The sequence below is a fragment of the Caretta caretta genome, chromosome 7 (assembly GCF_965140235.1).
Source record: "Caretta caretta isolate rCarCar2 chromosome 7, rCarCar1.hap1, whole genome shotgun sequence".
Classification (NCBI taxonomy): domain Eukaryota; kingdom Metazoa; phylum Chordata; order Testudines; family Cheloniidae; genus Caretta; species Caretta caretta.
Window position 1 is genome coordinate 94,056,698 of NC_134212.1, and position 23,305 is coordinate 94,080,002.

Genomic DNA, 23,305 nt, shown 5'->3' on the forward strand with positions numbered 1-23,305 from the left:
CCCAGGATGATGGAAAATTGAAGCTGTACCCTTCCCATGCAACCAGCTGTTAAGGGTAGCTCCGCCATTAGACTAGCCAGTCAGTCTGCTCATTGGGGCTGCATGACTTCAGTCAAATGGTGAATGCTGTTGGCCAGTGGACATCACTCTCCAAGCTTCATCAAGCTGACTGCAACTAGGAAGACTGCAGCACTTGATGGAAAGTATCTCTTCATGCCTGGATGATGCTCCTTTGTGGTATATTAAAGATGAGATTGTGACCATTTGAATTTTCAGCTAAAATACATGGCTGTTATACTTGAAGAAGCATCGCAAATTATCCTATTTCTTTTATGAAATGATTAGCTTTTGTTTAACACAGAGGGTGAAATAAAAGCCAGCACAAAAGGTTTGTGCCTTAAGACCTGTTTTGAGGGAGTAAATGAGACTTAAGTGGTCCATAGGCTTTGTGCTGGTTTTCTGCACAGGGATGAATTTTACCCCAAAAGAAAAGTTCATTGAGCTTTTAGAGAACAATACAGAAGTCTAACTAGCTAAGATGCTGGCACATTCACAGTAGCAGCTTTTAAATTGCTTCTCTGCACAACTGCCTAACTTTTGACTAAGGGGCCATACTGCAAACACGTATGCACAAGAGCAGTCCCATTGACTGCATGTGTGCTCCTTTGCAGGATCAGACCCCAATTAATTAGATACAACAATAAACCAGAACATTTGCTGCAACAAAGTCTCAACTTTTCTTTCTTCCAAGCGATGCCTAGCCAACAGCCAGATTTTAGGATTGTAGACTAACCCTTTACCCATTGGATTAAAATTATGCAATGTGCATATCTAATACCTCTCCCCTGTAAACAATAACTTCCCTAAATTTACACACAAACAAATATAGACAGTTTTTAAAAAAATGTCACTAGCAGTTTTCTGTTTGATAACCCTCTCAGTTAAGTATTGCTTGTCATTAAGTCTCTAACCTTCGTATAAATCATAACATAGCACCTGGAATAGGTTGCAGAGCCTCTTGTTTATTAATGGAAACATTGTCTACTAATGTTATTAGCATTCATAATCAAGGTGTTTCAGTGGACCAAGTACCTTTTTAATTACCGTCGTCTGTAACATGTCACTTTACTACACTGATTTGCTTGCTGCTTCTGTGTCATCTCTAACATCTCTTGTTTTGCAGGCACTACATAAGCAGAGTTTACTGTTTTGTTTTTACATTTTTCTGTTTATCTGTCTTTTCTTGTAATTCCTTTGCTGTATGGAGAATTTCCAGGGAAGGTGAGCAGTGAAAGAAAGCACTTGAGGGCCTATTGGCAGAGATTGCACTGGTCATAGACCAACCGTCTATCCTGATCCAAACATAGTCATCAAAATAGCTTCTGCCAAGAGCTTTCAGTATTAGATGAATTCTTTTTTACCCCATGGTAAAAATGCTACTTGGTATCTTTTCAATAATAATCTGATTAGAAAATAAACTAATGAAGGAAATCCATACAAGCATTAAAGCTCTCTTAATTTTCATTATAGGTAGAAGTGGTAGCACCATCCATTATTAAGGTCTCCCAACACTTCCCATTATAAGACCCTGTTTTCAGTTGCTTGTAACTTTGCCAAACATTAACGATTTGTTTGCTTCAGACTGAAAAATGTTTAGAAAATTTCAGCCAAAATGGTCCAGCCATTTCTGAGAATAAAGTTAGGGAAATATATGTTGTTTTGCTCATGTTAAAAAATTCTTAAGGCCTTTTCTTTGAAATGCCTTGGCATTCCTATGCTTTGGAACAGGGACTTGAAATTTGGTAGTGGAGGTGGGGGAGCCTTTGTGGCAGGGATGAGCCTCTCAATGTCTCTGTGAAATTCTTTCTAAATTTGGCCATGTTAAAAGCTTTTGAAAAATCAAAAGTTTGCACATACTGACTAGAGACTTGCTAGAGCTTCACACCTAAAATCACTGAAGATTCCATCTTCACTGAGCATGCTCACAAAGTCACACCTCCTAGAGCTGACCAGATCGTGCATGCACCACCCCTACAGAGCAACTGAGCGTGCTTCAGCCCAGAGCTCTGAGGTTTCAGAAGGACTTTCCTTGTAATTGCTGCTGCAGGCTGGGGTGGGGCCATGCCCCAGAACTGAGAACCTGGAGCCTGACTGTCTTGTGCTCTCAATGACCCACCTGCTGGCACGTAGGCAGAGTAGAAGAGGAAACCACCTGATTCAAATGGAGAAGGAACAAGAACCAGATGGGCAGGGAGGGGAGAGAAAGGAATAAATTGGGACAAGGAGTCTGATGAGACTTGGACAGGAGAGGGGAGAGACACTTTGACTGGGAGCTGGGACTGCCTGGGAGCTGTGGGAGGAGGCTGGGACTTGTTGGACAAGAAGACTGGTCCTGAGGGCCTTTGGAGGGGGAGATTGGAATTAGGAGCTGGTGAGCAAAATGGGATGGGAAACGGGAGTCAGTTGGCTGAGCGGAGTGGGGAACACTGAGATTGGACATGGAGCTGGGGGTAAGAGGGAAACTGCTTCTTGCTGGACAAGGGGGCTGAGTCTAGGAAACACTGGAGGAAAAACAGTAGGGAGGGAATAAGAGATAGACCTGATGAGCTGGAGTGTGGGGGGCAGAGAAGGGAAGTACTGAGGCTGGCTGGGCAAAGTGATTGGGAGAAGGAGCTGGGTATGGAATTGCTGGGAGACACTGAGATTGGATGAGGAGCCTGGAGGGGTTAGATGGGACTGAGAGCAAGAGAAGGGGCTGAGGGGAGAAATGTATCAAATGAGGAGCTAGGCAGCATGAATTGGGACTGCCTGAGCATGGAGACTGGGGACAAGAAGCTGGGACAGAAGTGGGGAACTGGGGCAGGCTGAGCAAGGAGACTGGGAGTCATGGGGGAAATTGAAGTTCGGAGAGTGATCCCAGAGCAGAAGACGAGGACTGGTTGGACAAGAAGACGGGGATTGTGTTGAGAAGCTGGAGGAGTGGAGGCTGGGCCTGGGTAGGAAAGGAAAATGAGACTGGGACAAGGAGCCAGGAGTAGGAAAGAGACAGAACTGGGACAGAGACAGGTTGAAGGGAATGGGACAGAAGAGGTCAAGCTTGGGGAAACCCAGCAGAACAGTCTGTACCCACTAGTGCACATACTTTCCTCCAGAACCTGGAATGGAACCCAAGACTTCTGAGTCTCAACTTTCCTCTGCTATCAGCAAAATCTGAAACTCACTGGCAAAGTATGCACCTTATCCTCTTCTAGTTGACAATCTCCGATGCTATCAGTCATTCAATTAGCTCAAGTGGCAGGGGACTGTGGTGTGGACCTAAAGGTTCCAACCTGGCTGATGAACTTTTGCATGTTAATATGATGCCACACAGTGGAATTTCTGTTTTTCTGTTTGCTTTTTTTCAAAACTGAGATGACTACACATACACACAAACTTTAAGTTAAAAGAAGATTATTAAGATTGCAAAATCAGGCTCCTAAAAGTTAGGAAATGACAGAATAAAGTTACCATTGTAACATTAATTCAGTTCCCTTATGCATATGCATTATGATCACAAACTATTTTGTTCCCCAGGACCTAGGATGATCTGCTCTGGGGATTAATCAAGATTGTGCAATGAAGGAGAATGTTGTCTGTAGGACTCCTGCCTCTTTTGTTACAGAAGTTGGGAGTTGTATACTATTTTGTAGCACTGAGGAAGGTGGATCTAGGCCTGCCCATAACTAAAGGCCCACCCCCCTCAATTAAGGGGGAGAAACCACTAAGCTCAGGCCACAATTGATTTCTGGGGACAACAAATGAAAAAAACAGGAGTGGGAGTGAGATCAAAGGTAAAAAATCATGGATCCAGAGTAGAACACCAAGTAAAGAACCCCTGACAGTGTCCCCTGCTCCTCAAGGGTGTCCAAGGAGTCAGTGGCCACTGTCCAGAGATGTGACTGAACAACAGACTGTCTGGAAGATGTGTACTATTTGAAAGTCCTGGAAACCAGCAGGTCTAGGCCTGCACAAAACTAAAGTTCTTTACCCTCAATAGAGGGAGCTCCAGTTCAGAAGTTCAGACTCCAGCTGATTGTGGGGGACAACAAAGGAGAAAATAGGAATGGAAATGAGATCAAAGGATGAAAATCAAGGAACCGGGAGGGGACAACAAGCACAGAATCCCAGTCAGCACACACTGCTCCTCAAAGGTGTCTAGGGAGTCTGTCAAAATTTGATTCTATCCCTGCCTTTGCCACACAGTTCCTGTGTGATGCTAGATCAGAGACTTAAACCAAACTTTTCACAGATGCTCAGTAATTACGTGTTCCACATTTTCTGGGTGGCCAAGCTGAGATACTTGGGCCTGATTTGCAGAAGTACTGAGCACACACAGCTGCAACTGAAGTTAATGGGAGCTGTGCTCGAATATATAGGTTGACCAGATAGCAAATGTGAAAAATTGGGACGGGGTTGGGGGTAATAGGTGCCTATGTAAGAAAAAGCCCTAAATATCAGGACTGTCCGTATTAAAATTGGGACATCTGGTCACCCTACGAATATATAAAGTGCTATATAATGCTAACTAGACTGAAAAATCAGGTCCCAAGCATCTCAAACTAGACACCCCAAATTAGTGGTTTCTTATGACCTTAATCTCTCTATTTTCTTGTCTATAAAATGGAGATAATGCCACCCTCACAGGGGTGTTGTGACAATAAATGAAATAATGTTAATGAAGCACTCAGATACTATATTAATGAGCACCATAGAAAACCCATGTGGAACCGGATAGCTGTATCTTCAGAGAAGGGTTTAAATAGTGTGCAGTAAATAAGGCCTATGGCCGCACATTGAGCAATGACTGTAAAACGAAATAATGAATAACTGTTCATTAACTGAGCACCATCCAGCCTGTCAACTGAATGAGGCAGGGAATCTGTGGAAAAATAGCATTTGAGTGTGTAATTAAAGACTGTATTAGAGTTGTCGATTAATCACAGTTAACTCATGCAATTAACTCAAAAAAATTAATCACGATTAGCAAAACGAATCATGATTAATCACAGTTTAAATCACACTGTAAAACAATAGAATACCAATTTAAATTTATTAAATATTTTTGGATCTTTTTCTACATTTTCAAATACACTGATTTCAGTTTCAACCCAGATTATAAAGTGTAGACTGCTCACTTTATATTATTATTTTTATTACAAATATTTGTACTGTAAAATGATAAAAGAAACAGTATTTTTCAGTTCACCTCTTACAAGTACTGTAGTGCAGTCTCTTTATCGTGAAAGTGCAACTTACAAATGTAGATTTTTTTTGTTACAAAACTGCACTAAAACACAAAATAAGGCAAAATTTTAGAGCCTACAAGTCCACTCAGTCCTACTTCTTGTTGAGCCAATCGCTAAGACAAACAAGTTTGTTTACATTTACGGGAGATAATACTGCCCTCTTCTTATTTACAGTGTCACCAGAAATTGAGAACAGGCATTTGCATGGGACTTTTATAGCTGGCATTGCAAGGTATTTACATACCAGATATGCTAAACATTCGTATGCCTCTTCATGCTTCAGCTACCATTCCAGGGGACATGCTTCCATACAGATGATGCTCGTTAATAAAATTAGTGACTGAACTCCTTGGGGGAGAATTGTATGTCTTCGGCTCTATTTTACCTGCATTCTGCCATATATTTCATGTTATAGGAGTCTCAGATGATGACCCAGCACATGTTCATTTTAAGAACACTTTCACTGCAGATTTGACAAAATGCAAAGAAGGTACCAATGTGAGATTTCTTAAGATAGCTACAGCACTCAACCCAAGGTTTAAGAATCTGAAGTGCCTTCCAAAACTACAGAACCTGAACCACCAAAAAATAAAATTAACCTTCTGCTGGTGGCATCTGACTCAGATGATGAAAATGAACATGCATCAGTCCACACTGCTTTGCATCATTATCGAGCAGAAACCGTCATCAGCATGGACACATGTCCTCTGGAATGTTGGTTGAAGCGTGAAGGGACATATGAATCTTTAGTGCATCTGGCATGTAAATATCTTGCGATGCCAGCTAAACAGTGCCATGAGAACACCTGTGCTCATTTCAGGTGACATTGTGAACAAAAAGTGGGAAGCATTATCTCCTACAAATGTAAACAAACTTGTTTGTCTGAATGATTGGCTGAACAAGAAATAGAAATGAGTGGATTTGTAGGCTCTAAAGTTTTACATTGTTTTATTTTTTTTACATAATTTTACGTTTGTAAGTTCAACTTTCATGACAAAGAGATTGCACTACAGTACTTGTATTAGGTGAATTGAAAAATACTATTTCTTTTGTTTTTTACAGTGCAAATATTTGTAATAAAAAATAAATATAAAGTGAGCCCTGTACACTTTGTATTCTGTGTTGTAAGTGAAATCAATATATTTGAAAATGTAAAAAACATCCAAAAATATTTAAATAAATGGTATTCTATTATTGTTAGTGTGATAAATCGTGATTAATTTTTTTAATTGCTTGACAGCCCTAGATTGTATCTTAATGCACTGGCAAAAGGAGGCCAAAAATGAAAGAAAATAGTACTGTTTGCAGAGTACAAAGTACCACAACGGCTTGTAAGATTTGCCATTAGAAGCTTCAAAGGAGTATTCAATTGTTTTTCTACTATTGAGTATCCTCAAGAGGAATTTTAAGATCTTGAGTTCCAGGTAGAGGACTTATAAGTGTCTCTCAGTGAAGAGGTGGCATGGCAGAGATGGAAATGTATTTGGATTGGGCCACCACCTCTGTGTTCCTCTAATCTTTGCTTTCCCACTTGAGGAGTTTTGCCTTTAATAATTGTTGTTAGCCAATGTCTAACTTGTAGGCCAATATAGAAATGCTGAATTGTTCAGAAGTCTTTAGTGTTGTTCCCTTGAAAAGGTCTCCTTTAGTATTAGTCTTTTGACATCCCATCTTTTAAAATTTGCATCTTTCTGTCCTAGAGGAATATCTGCTAGCCCACAAATCTGGGTAGTCTTCATATCTGGGAAAGGAATGAGGATTTTTTCACGAAACCAAGGTACTTTATGCTTTCTACCATATTTGCAGAGTGGTCTCTTGTATAGAATGTTTGAGCTCCTGAGGAAATAAAATATCTTCACCATAAATCAAGTTGGAAAGAATAAAAGGAGAGCAATATACAGTTTTGGTGCTTTGATATATGGGGCTATTGTTTTGAGTTTCTGTAAAATATACTCAGTTCCAAATTCATCACATTACAGCTGCCCTGTTACAAAGTTTCCAGTCAAAGAGATCAGTGTCTCCTTCCTTTTTCTTTTGACCCTCAGCAAGCTGATTCTTGGTAACTTTCTATTACATTAAAATTGCTGTTATTTTGTCTAATTCTTTGTTTATCTGAAGTAAGTAGCAGTACTGGGAGGACTTGTAGGAAATGCAGTGTTCGAGGAACGATCTTCATTTTTATCAAGATGAGTCACCCCAAACATGGATAATAGTAAGTTTTGGCATCTTTGAATGTCTTGACATAAGATACATAAAAGAGAGTGGAGATTTATTATTAGTATTTAGGTAATGGAATGGAGAACCAGGACCACTGGGTCAGATTCTGCTCTTTGTTACACCGGTAAGAATCACAAAACAGGATAAGCTCATGGAGTCACCCTGGATTTACTCTGTGTAACTGAAATCAGAATCTGACTCAGTTATCCTGAGTCATAGAGTCATAGAAATGTAGGATTGGAGAGGTCATCCAGCCCAGGACTCCAGCCCCCTGCACTGAGGCAGGACCAAGTAGACCTAGCCTAGACCATCCCTGACAGGTTTTTGTCCAATAGGTTCTTAAAAACCTCTAACGATGGGTATTCCACAACCTCCCTTGGAAGCCTATTGCAGATCTTTACTACCCTTATAGCTAGAAAGATTTTCCTAATAGCTAACCTAAATCTCCCTTGCTGCAGACTAAGTCCTTCTTCTCCTATCTATTGTTTTACCTCAGTGTAACTCCACAGTGTCTTCATATAGAATAATGAGAAAAAGCCTGAAATTGTTGATTATAAAACCAAATATATCAATATTTTTCCATAAATTTAGATACTGATAATTTGATCTCAAGTTTTAAATGACTTTAGACTCTGGGCCCAATCTTCCTCTCACTTGCACCAACGGAAATCAAGAGTAATTTTAGTGAAAGCAATGCAGTAAAATCAGTGTAACTGGCAGGAAAATCAGGCCCACTATTTCTGAAAACAACTTGCATATATTTTTCATAAGGCTGGTGCAAATGTGAACATGTGTAATTAAGATCCAGCTTGCATATTTAGACTACCATATATGGAGTCTAATTCTGATACCAGGTTACACCACTGTGAATCAAGGGTAACTGCACTGAATACAATATACCCATTATGGGGTAAAACAAGTGTAAGTGAGATGAAACACTGCAGATCTTCTGAAGAAGAAAATAAATTAAAAAACTGAAATCCACATTTGAATTTTCTGGAATAATTGTACCATTCATTTATAGTGAATCCAGCCTTAGTTTAAAAATCAGTTCAGAGAGGTTCTCACTGTCTGGTCTTTCCCCGGAAAAGCTATTTGCTCTGTATCTGTCCCCTCCCATGGGCCTCATTCCAGATCTCAGGTTCTTCTATGAAAGGTATGTTTTCTCCTTTAACATTACAGCACATTTTTTGACAAGCCTTGTGTCTTTTGCAATGACCCCTTCTTATTTCTCTGCTTTTAGACATCCTGAAAATCTTAAATGTATTCTGACAAAAAAGTTATGCAAAATGTTACAAATGTTTCATGGTTTTTTTTTTTATTGTTTACGTCAGACTTAAAAACAGTGATACAGATCAAAGTTCTGACGGTCTAGACTTCATCCAACCATTTAATGCAGTGTTGACTAAGAAATGTGTATTATCCTATAACATTATCATTAGCTAATCTAAAAGTCTTCAGCATTTATGACTGCATTTACAGGCAAAATACAGACTCAGGTAGACGAGTTCAACTCCCATGCAAGTCTCCGGGTCAATTTCAGTGGTGTAAATTTCTCATTGGGGTAAATTGTATCAGAAATTGGGAACATTGTCATAAGTGGCAGTGTCCTGAAACCTGCACTAATATGATTTTCACTGGATGTTTAAAAGAATGTAACTTAGTACTTACACATTTAAGGGGGGGAGGTGGAAAGGGAGTAGCAGAAAAAGCAACTGAAAAAGAGGGTAAGTGAATGTGGGGCCCTCTTCCTAGCAGGCCTGCCTGGCTTCTTTATCCTACTACTAAAGGAGCTGGAAGAAGGGTGGTGTACTGGTTTATTTTACATCTTCCCATTAGTTTCTGTTCCTGCTATAGCCTCTTCTGCCCCCTCTCTGTGATAGCGACACTTATTTTTGGATTCCTGTTGTCAGTGTTAACAGAGACTCAGCCTTTTAAAACAAGATGTTAACAGCTGAGTTACATCAAACTGGTATGCTTTTTACTTTACCTCTTACATACACTAACCTTGTTTTCTGACCAACCTACACAACTGTTATGTGGGCACTGGGTTTTGCTTATGATGATTCAATTGTGAATTTGAATGGAATCAGAAGCATATCTAATCTTGGGTAAGAAAACCGATGAAGTGAGCTGTAGCTCACGAAAGCTTATGCTCAAATAAATTGGTTAGTCTCTAAGGTGCCACAAGTATTCCTTTTCTTTTTGCGAATACAGACTAACACGGCTGTTACTCTGAAACCTATACATCTTTGGTAACTTAAATCGCTTGGAGCTAAATCCTGCTTGTTTTATTTACACAAAATTCCCATTGATTTCAAAGCAGGAGAGTAAAGCAGTTTTGGTCTGTATTCTTTGCCGTGTAATTTATTAGCAACACAGAAAAACTGAACCCTGATATCTTCAAGATAATTAGGGTTTTTGGAGCTGAAAGTAAGCAGAGAAATAACTGTAATGTCTCTGTAATTTTGTTGTAAAGTAGTGACCATTTTGAGACCTTTGCAAAAGAAGAGCAATCTGTAGGTATGGTTGCTGTAAGTAATCATTTCATAAAAAATAAAGAAAATCAAGCTGACAGGCAGCCTCCCCCTTTTCTGGGAAGCTTAATGGAAATTGGTTCCTGTTTTTAAAATATTTTTTTGTCAGTCAAATGGGTATTGTCTAGTACAATGGGCTGGAATAATTTGTGTCCCTTTTCCAACAAGTTGCTCTTGGGCATGAGAACTGAGGTAGTCTATTTTTTTCTCATGAAGATCAGTATTCAGAAGATTTGCCTAGGAGCAGATACTACTCAAGTTACAACATTCCCAATAAAAAAGATCATTCTGCTCCATTAGTTGATCTTGGGATCTCTTCTTCAAATTCAATTCGCCTTTCAGATCTTCAAGAAGGCAGAGTTGCCGTAGCATTAGAATAGTGCTCTTTCTCCCTCCTCCTCTAATCTTTAATAATCCTGACCTTGTTTCTTGGAAACTCCTTTCCCAAGGCTGATCTAATAATCTCCCTCCAGCTTCCAAAGCTTGGTTTAAGATTCTCCTTCTCCATCAGACACACCTTATTATAATACTGTGTTAATTAGGGAGGTGACAACCCTTTCTCTTCTGAACAGCCAGAGGTTGGAAATGGTGGCCTCTAAGACAATCATTTGCTTTATCCTAAGTAACTCCTCTTTTGTTCTTTTGAAGTTCAGACCTGACCATTACGTTATCTTCCAATGCAATCTACAGTAGAAAACTGTTTCCTGGATCCAAAAAAGAGTTCTGATTTCACAGTTCTCAGTATTGGCTTATTTTGAACCAAATTTTCACCATTCATGTAGTATGACACCATTAAAGCTATGTTCTAATTTGGAACACTGTTTCTTGAACTGGAATCTAATTCTTAGTCAAATATATTGCCTTCAATTAGCTATAAATTTGAAAAAAAATTAATTTACATATTATATACTGGTTTAAATTAAAGAATAAAAGAAAACAATATACTGATCTGACTACAAAATTACATATGTACTTATACTTAAAGGCTGAGACCCTGGATTTATTTGTAAGTCTCCAAAATCCCTGTCTTTGCTGAAGTAGTCCCATAAGTAATAACATCTTTTAGAATTCTGAAATATTGAATGGCTGGCACTGAGAGATGCATGTCCAAAGATGCTCAATAACTGTGCACCTCATTGCCTTCAGTTACACTTACTATATTTCCTGGTTTTTGTTAAGCTAATAGACTCAAGCTATAAGAGTTTATGAGAATCCATTATTTTGCATTTGTATATTAGAGCAATATACTCTACCAATCACTGAGAATAATGAAGCACCATTTATCAGGACAGCAGACCTGCCTGGCCTTCTGTTTCTCACTACTATTAAATCCTGGATTAAACACTATTAGCTCCAAAGATCAACAGGTCTCTAATCCTCAGGGGGAGGTTTCAGAGTAACAGCCGTGTTAGTCTGTATTCGCAAAAAGAAAAGGAGTACTTGGGGCACCTTCGAGACTAACCAATTTATTTGAACATAAGCTTTCATGAGCTACAGCTCACTTCATCAGATGCATACTGTGGAGTGATCACTTTAGATAAGCTATTACCAGCAGGAGAGTGGGGTGGGGGGAGAGAAAACCTTTTGTAGTGGTAAACACCCATTTTTTCATGCTTTGTGTGTATAAAAAGATCTTGTGTACTTTCCACAGTATGCATCCGATAAAGTGAGCTGCAGCTCACGAAAGCTTATGCTCAAATAAATTGGTTAGTCTTTAAGGTGCCACAAGTACTCCTTTTCTTTTTCTTCAGGGGGAGGGAACTGCTGTTGTTACTAAGGTAATTATAGAAAGTCTGGATCTTTTCCTTTGGTTTTCTCTTGTGAACTGTTAGGATGAGGAGCTTCCTCACGTTAATTGGTACTTTTCCAGGTTGAAAAAAGATAATCCTTCAAGAACTGGTTACCAGGTGCTGAAAAGGGGAATGTCTCATGTTTTAAATGATTACTTGCTGTCATTTTGTTCCACAGTCACTTTTCCTATTTGAACTATCTCCTGTCCAGCCCCAAACGATTTAACCTAAAACAAACAAAACAAAAACAAACAAACAACAACCAGGTTTCCTACTAATGTGTGAATCAATTACCAATATGAATTAATAAAACAGTGAACAGTATCTAATATCAGTGTGTATGTATACAAGCACACACATAACATAGTCCCTATACTTTTAAATCAGTTTTCTTTCCTGTTTGCATATTGCCTTTTGTTTTCTTTCCCTTGTAGCCCTATCTTTGAAAGAAGGGGCAAAAACCCCATGGGAGAATCTTGTCATACTGAAAATCCTAAACAGTTTGGACCAGATTCTGCAATTCTTACTCAACTGAATAGTATTTTACTCCACGTGGATTCAGTGGGACTACTCCTAGAACAAAGTCCTACTGTTTTGAGTAAAAGTGGCAGAATCTGGTCCTTTGTTAATATTGAATTAGATATACCACTATCTTAATCTGATTCCTTCCTCACCCCTATGGCCAGGAAGTATTTTGTTACTCTATATTCTTTTCTTTCTTTTATGTGTAGCACTGGTTGGTGCAATAGTCTTTTTAAATATTGGTCCCAAAGTGATTACTTAGTACTGTACTTTAACAATATATGTTGCTGTTGAAATACAGTGTATATCAACATTAGAAATTATTAGACATGACATCTTCTAAAGCAGTGTGGCAACCTTGAATTCTTTGTTGTGCAGTTCATATGCTGGAAGATAATAATGGATCAAATTAATTCCTGGTGTAAGCGCTGTGATGGGGCAAGCTATAGAAAAGTAGTGGGAGATAGATATATTAGCTCCAGGCTAAACAAATCCCTGGTACCAGGATAAGTGAAATGGCAGCTGCTCCTGGTCAATTAAGACACCTGGGGCCAATTAAGAACTTTCTAGAAGGCAGGGAGAAGGCTAGGTTGATTGGGACACCTGAAGCCAGTCAGGGGCTGGCTGAAACTGGTTAAAAGCCTCCCAGATAGTCAGGTGGGTGTGCATGTCAGGAGCTGTGAGAGGAAGTTGCTCTGTTGGAGAGGCTGAGTAGTACACACCATATCAGGCACAAGGAAGGAGGCCCTGAGGTAAGGGTGAAGTGGAGCTTGAGGAAGTGAGGGCTGCTGTGCGGGAAGTAGCCCAGGGAATTGTACATGTCATGTTTCTAAAAGGTCAGCTACCGTAGCTGATACTATTAGCATCCTTGGGCTGGAGCCCGGAGTAGAGGGTGGGCCCGGGCTCCCCCCCCCACCATTGCCCCCGATTAATCACTGAGACTGGGAGACAACAGGGACTGTGCAAGGAAGGATAACTTCTCCTCACCTCCCTCGCTGGCTTATGATGAAAATGGCTCAGTAGACTGTGACCCTTGTCTCTAGAGAGAGAAGGGTTACATGCAGGGTCACGGTGAGCCTCTGAGGCTAGCGAAATCCGCCAGGAAATGCAGGACCCATGGAGGCAAGGACAGAGCTTTGTCACAACTGGTGTCAGGAGTGGGACTTCATACACAGTGTGGCGGAAGAAAGAGGTTAAAAAAAAACCAGTGCACTGGGGGTTTGGATTTTTTTTTGTTTTGATTTGTTTGTTTGCTTTGTACCACAATGGAGGAGGCGGTAAGAGCTCTGGTACAAGCCACAGCAGCCCAGCAGGAGGCCACCTGGGTTCAGGCAATGGCACAACAGGAGTCTATGTGGCTACAGCAGGAAACCAATCAATTATTGATGAGCCAGGCGACCCAAGATCATGCCCTCTTGAGAGAGGTGGTGGACCAGCTGAAGATCCTCACCACCTAGGCCCGGGGGTCTGACGGGATGCGAACCCTGAGGGCCACTGGTTGTCTGCCAAAGATGACATCAGGAGATGATGTAGAGGCATATCTCCTCTCATTTGAAAGGACTGCTCAGCGTGAGGCGTGGCCCCAGGAGCAATGGGCCAGCATTCTCACCCCTTTTTTGTGTGGAGAGGCCCAGAAGGCCTACTTTGACTTGCCTGCCATGGATGCCACTGACTATACCCGTCTGAAGGCAGAGATCCTGGCACAATCAGGGGTAACGGCAGCGGTAAGAGCCTAGAGGTTCCATGAGTGGAAATACCAGGAGAACAAACCCCCGAGGTCCCAGCTATTCGACCTCATACACCTTGTGCGGAAGTGGTTACAGTCTGAGGTGTGCAGGCCAGAGGAGATTTTGGAGACCCTGGTCATAGACCATTACATGAGGGGACTGCCGCCAGATCTCTGCAAATGGGTAGGCCAGAACTATCCGTCCACGTACGACGAGATGATCACACTGGTAGAAAGATGGATGACAGCCAGGGAACTGACCCGATTACCCAAGGAAGGCCCCTTTCGAAGCAAGCACCCGACCCCAACCCTAGAAGGTTGGGCAGTCAAACCCCCGGGGAGTCCTAGGTGGAAGAAGGCGGGGGGGGCTGAAAACCAGCAGGGACCCCAGAAGGAAGGGATTGGCCTGAGTGGGGGGAACCCCGGGACTAAACCCCCTAACCCTGGGATAGGGGAGTGATTAAAAGCAATTATAGATGTTATGCATGTGGGTAGTGGGGACACATAGCAGCACAGTGTCCCAGCACCAAGGAGCCTATGCAATGTAACTTGGGGGATTGGGAGACCCCATGCTCCCTTATCCACCTTGTGGGGGTTGCATTAGCCCCGCTTAATTACACCAGGCCAGTGAGGATAAATGGAGTAGAGACTACAGCGCTTGTGGACTCTGGGAGTGCTATCACCCTCATATCGGGTAAGCTGGTAAAAAGTATTCAGCTGCTATGAGCCAAATGCGTAGCAGTGACGTGCGTGCATGGGGCCATGAACCATTACCCCACCATCCCAGTGGAGATAGAGGTTCAGGGAAACCCCATTGAGGTGACTGTGGGTGTAGGTCCTAAACTCCCATATCCTGTAGTCATTGGGAGGGACTATCCAGGGTTTGATAATGTACTCCCCCCCAGAGAGGTTGGAGGGAGATGGGGACCCTGAGGACAGCGACTTGTCACTGGGGGAATGTCAACCCCCGATGTTCACTGAGATTTCTCAGGATCTGTTCTCAGCCCTCCGAAAGACCCGGAAGACAAAAAAAGAGAGGAAGGCTGTGAAGGCCTTGGAAACCTGGATCCTGACCCAGGGCCAGAAGACCTCCCTAGCAGGCAGATGGACGCTAGCAGCCAACAGAGAAACTTCCACCACAGAAGGTGAGCCAGAAGCTTCCCCCAGCCATGATGGTGGCGAGCCGTTGGAAGAAGCAGAAGCCGGCCCCTGGGAGCTTGGGCAGGTTAGTCCTGGGAGAGAGACTTTTGGGCGGGACCAGGCGGAGGACCCCAGATATGATAACACCAGGAAATAGGTGGCTGAGATCGATGGGATACCCATGGATGGGAAGGTCCGGGGTCCCGGACCTCACTTTATAGTGAAGAAAGATCTCCTGTACCGCATGGTGCAAATGCAGGAGCAAGAGATACAACAACTTCTGGTGTCACGAAAACATCAAAAATCCATATTGAGTCTCGCCCACAGTCACCTGTTTGGAGGACACCTAGGGGTAGAGAAAACCCAGGCACGGATCCTGCGGAGGTTCCTCTGGCCAGGAGTACATGAAGATGTCCAGTGATACTGCACCTCTTGTCCGGAGTGTCAGTTACACAGCCCTCGCCCGCACTTGTGGGCTCCTTTGATACCTTTTCCAATAATAGAGGTTCCTTTCGAACGGATAGCCATGGATCTGGTAGGGCCCCTAGAGAAGACAGCTCGGGGCCACCAACATATGCTTGTTGTACTGGACTATGCAACCCGGTACCCGGAAGCTGTTCCCCTGCGCAACACAGCTTCCAAGACAATAGCTAAGGAGCTAGTACAGATCTTTGCCTGGATTGGGCTATCCAAGGAGATATTGACTGATCAAGGGACACCTTTCATGTCCAAGTTGATGAAAGATCTCTGTTCATTGCTCCATGTACAAGCCCTACAGACCTCTGTATATAACCCACAAACAGATGGCCTTGTGGAAAGGTTCAATAGGACCCTCAAGGCCATGATCAGGAAAGTGGTGAGCCGGAATGGGAAAGATTGGGATACCCTATTGCCTTACCTCATGTTCGCCATCCGGGAGGTTCCGCAAGCCTCCACGGGTTTCTCTCCATTCGAACTACTATATGGGCACCACCCTCGAGGCATATTGGATATAGCCAGAGAAGTCTGGGAAGAGGAGCCAAATCCCAGAAGGAACATAGTTGAGCATGTACTGCAGATGAGAGATCGGATAGCCCGATTACACCCATTGTACGGGAACACTTGGAGAGAGCACAGGAGACACAACGAACCCATTATAACCACCAAGCGAAGCTTCGACGGTTCCAACCAGGCATCACTGGTGCCCACAGCAGAAAGTAAACTGTTGGCCCAGTGGCAGGAACCCTACGAAATAACTGAAGCCGTAGGAGAGGTGAACTATAAGGTGCGGCAGCCAGGCCGCCGGAAATCAGAGCAAATTTACCACATCAATCTTCTAAAACCTTGGCATGATCGAGAGGCATGCTTAGTCATGCAGGAGACCCTTCCCCAAGAGGATAACTTACACGAGCAATTGAGGATATCATCCGACTTGACGCCGATCCGAAAGATCGAGGCAGCCGACATGATTAATTGCAACTGAGATGTGTTCTCTACAAAACCGGGTGGATGACTGAGACCTATCACCATATTCGCACGATCCCTGGAGCCAAGGTAACATTGAGACCCTACCGAATGCCAAAAGAGAAGAAATCAGGGCCAAAGTAAAGAAAATGTTAGAATTATGGGTTATTGAAGAATCTGGTGGTCCAGTCAGTGGTCCAGTCCCATTGTTCTAGTGCCTAAACCCGATGGTACCATGAGATTCTGTAATGACTTTCACCGACTGAATGAAATATCCCAGTTTGATGCATACCCCATACCACGCATCGACGAACTGGTTGACCGACTGGGTAGTGCCCGATTCTTGACTACACTGGATCTAACAAAAGGGTACTGGCAGATTCCTCTGACCAAAGAAGATAAAGAAAAGACAGCATTCTCCACCCTGGATGGGCTATTCCAGTACACCGTCCTCCCTTTTGGGCTACATGGGGCCCCAGCCACATTCCAGTGCCTCATGGATAAGCTGCTGCGCCCCAATACTAGTTACGCAGCTGCATACCTAGATGATGTCATCATCCATACGCCAGACTGGGGAACCCACTTGGAGAAAGTTGAGGCAGTACTGTGCACCTTAAGGCGGGCTGGTCTCACTGTTAATCCCGCTAAATGCGCCATAGGGCTAGCAGAGGCTAGGTACTTGGGATATATTGAGGGAAGGGGCATAGTGAAGCCCCAAACAAATAAGCTAGAGGCAATTCAAAACTGGCCCCAGCCGACCCAAAAGAAGCAGGTCCATGCATTCCTAGGCCTGGTAGGCTACTACCGACATTTTATTCCCCACTTCACCACTAGGGCAAGTCCCCTAACGGACCTGGTGAAGGCTCGAGGTCCAGACATGGTAAAGTGGACCAACGCAGCAGAGGGGGCATTTACAGACCTTTGGACGGCCCTCTGTAATGACCCCCATACTCATAGCCCCATACTTTAACAGGGAATTTATTTTACAAACAGACGCTTCCAAGGTGGGGTTGGGGGCAGTTCTGTCGCAAATGGTGGGAGAAGAGGAACACCCGATCCTCTACCTAAGCAGAAAGCTTCTCCCAAGAGAACAGAAATATGCAGTAGTCAAGAGAGAATGCCTTGCTGTCAAATGGGCTAAGGAGACACTGCATTATTACCTCTTAGGCCAGGGATTTACTCTTGTGACGGACCAGGAACCCCTCCAGTGGATGCAGCGGAATAAGGAAAAGAGTGCAAGGGTCACCAGGTGGTTCTTATCCCTCCAACCATTCCAGTTCCACATATGGCACAGGGCTGGATGCCACCATGGCAACACTGATGGTCTGTCACGAGCATACTGCCTGGCGTCCCAAGTTGCCCAACTCTATGGTGTTGAGCAGGGGACAGGGCAAGGCCAGATGGCTATAGAAAAGTAGTGGGAGATAGATATATTAGCTCCAGGCTAAACAAATCCCTGGTACCAGGATAAGTGAAATGGCAGCTGCTCCTGGTCAGTTAAGACACCTGGGGCCAATTAAGAAGGCAGGGAGAAGGCTAGGTTCATTGGGACACCTGAAGCCAATCAGGGGCTCACTGAAACTAGTTAAAAGCCTCCCAGTTAGTCAGGTGGGTGTGCATGTCAGGAGCTGTGAGAGGAAGTTGCGCTGTTGGAGAGGCTGAGTAGTACACACCATATCAGGCACAAGGAAAGAGGCCCTGAGGTAAGGGTGAAGTGGAGCTTGAGGAAGTGAGGGCTGCTGTGCGGGAAGTAGCCCAGGGAATTGTACATGTCATGTTTCTAAAAGGTCAGCTACCATAGCTGATACTATTAGCATCCCTGGGCTGGAGCCCGGAGTAGAGGGTGGGCCCGGGTTCCCCCCCCCCCCCACCATTGCCCCCTGATTAATCACTGAGACTGGGAGACAACAGGGACTGTGCAAGGAAGGACAACTTCTCCTCACCTCCCTCGCTGGCTTATGATGAAAATGGCTCAGTAGACTGTGACCCTTGTCTCTAGAGAGAGAAGGGTTACATGCAGGGTCACGGTGAGCCTCTAAGGCTAGCAAAATCCGCCAGGAAATGCGGGACTCACGGAGGCAAGGACAGAGCTTTGTCACAGCACATTAACTTGAACAAAGTTACATAGGGATGAATTCTTTCCCTTCTCCTTAATCGGTGACACACAGTTAAATACTAGACAATGAATATGAAGTGGAAAGTGGTCAGCAGTGGTAAATCCCTACTGTCAGTAAGTCACAAGATAAATGTTCTTGAGACATCGGTATGTGAAAATGTTCACTGATTGCGCTCCATGGCCACGTCCACACAACGAGATGATTCTATAGCTATGTATTGTTATTACATCACTAAATAAAATTAAACTGTATATAGGTAGGGCCCTACCAAATTCACGGCCATGAAAAATGCATCACGGATCATGAAGTCTGGTCTCCCCCCTGTGAAATCTGGTCTTTTGTGTGCTTTTACCGTACACTGTACAGATTTCACAGGGGAGACTAGCGTAAATTGGGGGTCCTGACCCAAAGGGAGTTGCAGGTGGGGTTGCAAGGTTATTTTAGGGGGGTCATGTATTGGCACCCTTACTTCCTCACTGCCTTCAGAGCTGGAAGACCAGAGAGTGGCAGCTGTTGGCCAGGCACCCAGCTCTGAAGGCAGCAGCGCAGAAGTGAGGTTGGCAATACCATACCACGCCACCCTTACTTCTGCACTGCTGCCTTCAGAGCTGGGTGGCCAAAGAGTGGTGGCTGCTGACTGAAGGCCCAGCTCTGCAGGCAGCAGTGCAGAAATAAGGGTGGCAATACCAGACCAGGCCATCCTTACCTCTGTGCTGCTGGCACCGTCTCTGCCTTCAGAGCTGGGCTCCCAGCCAACAGCCACCACTCTCCAGCTGCCCAGCTCTGAAGGCAGCGCTGCTGCCAGCAGCAGGACAGAAGTAAGGGTAGCAGTACTGCAACCTCCCCTACAATAAGCTTGTGACCCTCCACAGCTCCTTTTTGGGTCAGGATCCCGACAGTTACAACACCCTGAAATTTCAGATTTAAATAACTGAGATCATGACACTTATGATTTTTAAAATTCTATGACCATGAAATTGACCAAAATGGACCGTGAATTTGGTAGGGCCCTATATATAGGTGTAAATGATTTCATAGATTCCAGGGCCAGAAAGGACCATCGTCATATTTTTGCTTAGCACTCAGGTAGTGGACAGACCTGTTTTCCTGGAAGCACGCAGAATGCAATTTGAATGAAAACGACTCCCTTTTCAAGACTACATGATAAGGATTTAAGGTCTGATCAGCAGGAGCTCCTGCTTCAGTATTATAATTAACCCATGACATAAGAAATGTTACTGATTAAAAGCCCAATCCTGCAGTCCCTACTTAGGTAAACCTCGCAGTGACGTGAGTGGGAGTTTTGCATGAGTAAGGAGTGTGAGTTTGGACCCTTTAACTCTTTTACTGGTAGAATGGAGATGTTGATCATTTTAAGGATTGCACAATTATTTTTAAAGGCCAAATCTTGGTCCCATTGAAATCTATGGGAGTTTTGCAATTGACTTCAGTGGCACCAGGATTTGGCCCCGAAGTTTCTAGTGCTGCTGTATTGGCATAGACTTCTGTTTCCCTAATAAATGCATGTATGAGTAAAAATATAATAATTTCATTAATTATATTAAATTACTTTTAAAAATTGGTTGGTTGAATAATAATTGGACATCAGACCTTGGCTCTATTACGTTCCCAGAACATACACACAGAACCACTAATGGGGCAAAAAGAACATTGTGATCTTATTTAAAAACATTCAGATTATTTTTAGCTTGGCACAGTTTTTTGGACACAGAACAGAAGAACAGTAGAACTAGATGAGCCGCCCCACTGCAAGCAGCCTTACACATGATCATATGAAGTGAACAGTGCAAGGTCTAAAGAAATGCACATCTTTCTTGATCCTCTTGATCTTTTCTCACATAATCAGCCTTATGAATTTAGAAGGATTATCCACCAGTCTCTCCATTTGTCGGTAAGAGGCAGTAAGTCAGATACTTTGTGTCACAAAAGCAGCAGCATCTTAGCAGTCAGTCAGATATTGGGCCCAATCCTGCATTACTTTGACTCCCAAAATTCCCATTGACTTCAGCAGGAGTTTAATCTATGTAATGACTGCAGGTCTGAGCCTTTTGTTTTTTAAAAATTAGGAAAAGTTCTTTTCACACATACTTGTCTCTTTTCTTGAGTTTTAATAATAGCCTGAAACCAGGCCAATATAAGCTTGTAATTAAAATAGCCTTGATTTTGGCTGACTCTTAGCAATATGATTACATGTAAAATGTCTTGTTTATCTCCATGAAGCCATGGATAGTTGCAATCCATAAAGGCTCCCATTGTGCATTGTTTGTACACTCAAAATTCTCATTGAATTCAGGATCAGGCCTTCTTTCTCTAAAACGGCACTGAATTTTGATATAAAACTATGAATTAAATGTCGAGGAGCCAGATCCTCAGCTGATCTAACTGGCATAGCTCCACTGGAGTATTCCACTTTACACCAGCTGATGTCTGGTGCTGAGAGGTTTACAGACGAAATGCCATCATTCGATAACTTAAATTCAGCAAGTCTGCAGATGTCAATATCCATGAGAGAACGTGTCTGCTTCCCCATTTATTTCAGAGCAGACATTCTGAAGCTGTCTTCGTTCATACATTTGGAATTGGAGTAATGCTCGTCCTATGATACTTATGATGTAACCTTTGTCTAAGTTACAAGTGAAAAGGATGAGTCTGTGAAAATAGATTAGGTGCTCTGAAAGGTGATGAGCAGATCTGACCAGTTATGTCTCAGCTAGAGACGGATCTGAACCGAAAGCCAGGGTTTTAACACCCTCAAGCTTTCTGGGTGTTTTACATTGAAAACTAGACTTCAATCTGAATACTCTGGTTTGTGCCCATCTTTTCTCTCAGCTCATTCACCGCCTTAAAAATCACTGCCAGCTCTGACTACCAGACATGCAGTGACCTAGGGAAGCAAAATGCTAATAACTGATCTATTCAGTAACGGTCTGAATGGGTGACTATGGAATAATAAGGGAGAACATTTATCACTTTGCTTAGGACAACAGAGAGGAGCCTACCTTGGTCATTAAGGACTCAAATTTACATCAGTCCCAAACTAATCTGATGTCCTCCTCCTTGTTGCACAGTAAATTATTTACATCACAAATGTTGAATCAGGAAATATGAAGTAACAAACCACACTAGATAAAATGACCCCACCTGATTTTAAACTTCATATGCCGTTGGTTTTCTCATGTTTTTCATTCTGGGTTTCTGTCTCCTGTTTGGGGTTTGGCACTTTGAGGAACAAGTCTATGCAAAAACCCCATTCTGTACCATAGGCCTTCTACAAGAAATTCAGCAAAGGAATAGAGACCCAGGCCCCAGAACAAGACACTCACTTACCTTTTTCACATCAGGTACATTAAAAAGCTTCTTGGTATGAGCAACCCATCCCACTAGCCCAATGTCCAGAGGAAAAACAATCTCATTGTCTGGGGCCACCAGGTTCTCCTCAAACTTGGAGGTGGCAGTGATATTGAAAAGTCTGGTGGCAACCTCAGGGGTGCCATTGCGGGCACGGCAGATGAACATGCTACACCGGTCAGCTGCCACCAGCTGTGCCAGCCTCTGTAGGGCCTTGTGTACTATCTTCTCCATGCTGCTTGCTTCCTCCTGGATTTCTGTCAGCAGCTCAAAGAGCAAATGAGACTCCTCCAGCCGGGACATCTCTTTGAAGGAAACTCCATCCTTCACTTCCCCAGGGCTGACTTTGAAGACAGTTCCCAGCACTTCTGCCCTCAGCTTTCGATCGAAATACTCCTTGGCAAACTGGGGGTTGTTCTCTAAGTATTTCTCAACATCGTCTTTATTTATCCCACCCATTTTGTGTGGCTCTTTCTTATGGCTTTTTAGAACTGCATCACCCTAGAAGCAGGAGCAGCAGCAAGAAGTCCAAATCTGATGCTAGTAGGAAAAAAGTCCGTTGCACATACTGTAGCGGTCACGGGCATAGTACAGTAGGCTTGCTCTGTGGCTTCCAAACCTTCTGGAACCCTTGAGATATGACAGAAGGCACTGGCTTAGTGTCTTCTTAGTGTGGGATCTTGGAGGCTGCTAATTAAAGAGATGTCAGGACACTAAACCCTTGAGCACTCTTAGCTCATAAATCCCAAGGGAATCATTTTAGCATTTTAAACTAACCAGTCCAGTCTTAGGCTCTGTGCGGCAGTGTGATAATGAGTAAATATGTTCATGTATATACACATGCTCTCTCTTGCATATGCTGTATGACGTACTGTACAAAAGGTTTCCATTGACAGTTAATGTGGGGAATGCCTCTTAGAATCTCTCCCCATATGTTTGCAAATTATTGCTGCATGTACATACATGTGCTCAGACATGCACATGAACAGACACACGTGATTGCGGGGTGAAGAGGGAATAGAAAACAGAGTTGCATAGTAAAATTGCTTAAAATTTCAAGATTTTCTTCCCTTCCAGGTAGTTAAGAACTATAAAGCTATACATGGGCCTTACACAGGAAAAGCCTGTTCAAGTCAAAGGGTTTTTACCTGTGTAGGGA

General features: G+C 43.1%; 1 protein-coding gene across 2 annotated transcripts in view; it reads right to left on the minus strand.

The window, feature by feature from the left end:
- Positions 1-22,605, minus strand: part of PDE6C (phosphodiesterase 6C) — a 52,876-nt gene extending 30,271 nt beyond the window's left edge. For both annotated transcript variants that reach the window (XM_048858882.2, XM_075130959.1), the window contains exon 1: positions 22,126-22,605. In XM_048858882.2, the coding sequence (XP_048714839.1) occupies positions 22,126-22,605 (480 nt within the window). The remainder of the gene's footprint in view (positions 1-22,125) is intronic.
- Between the last annotated feature and the right edge of the window lie 700 nt (positions 22,606-23,305).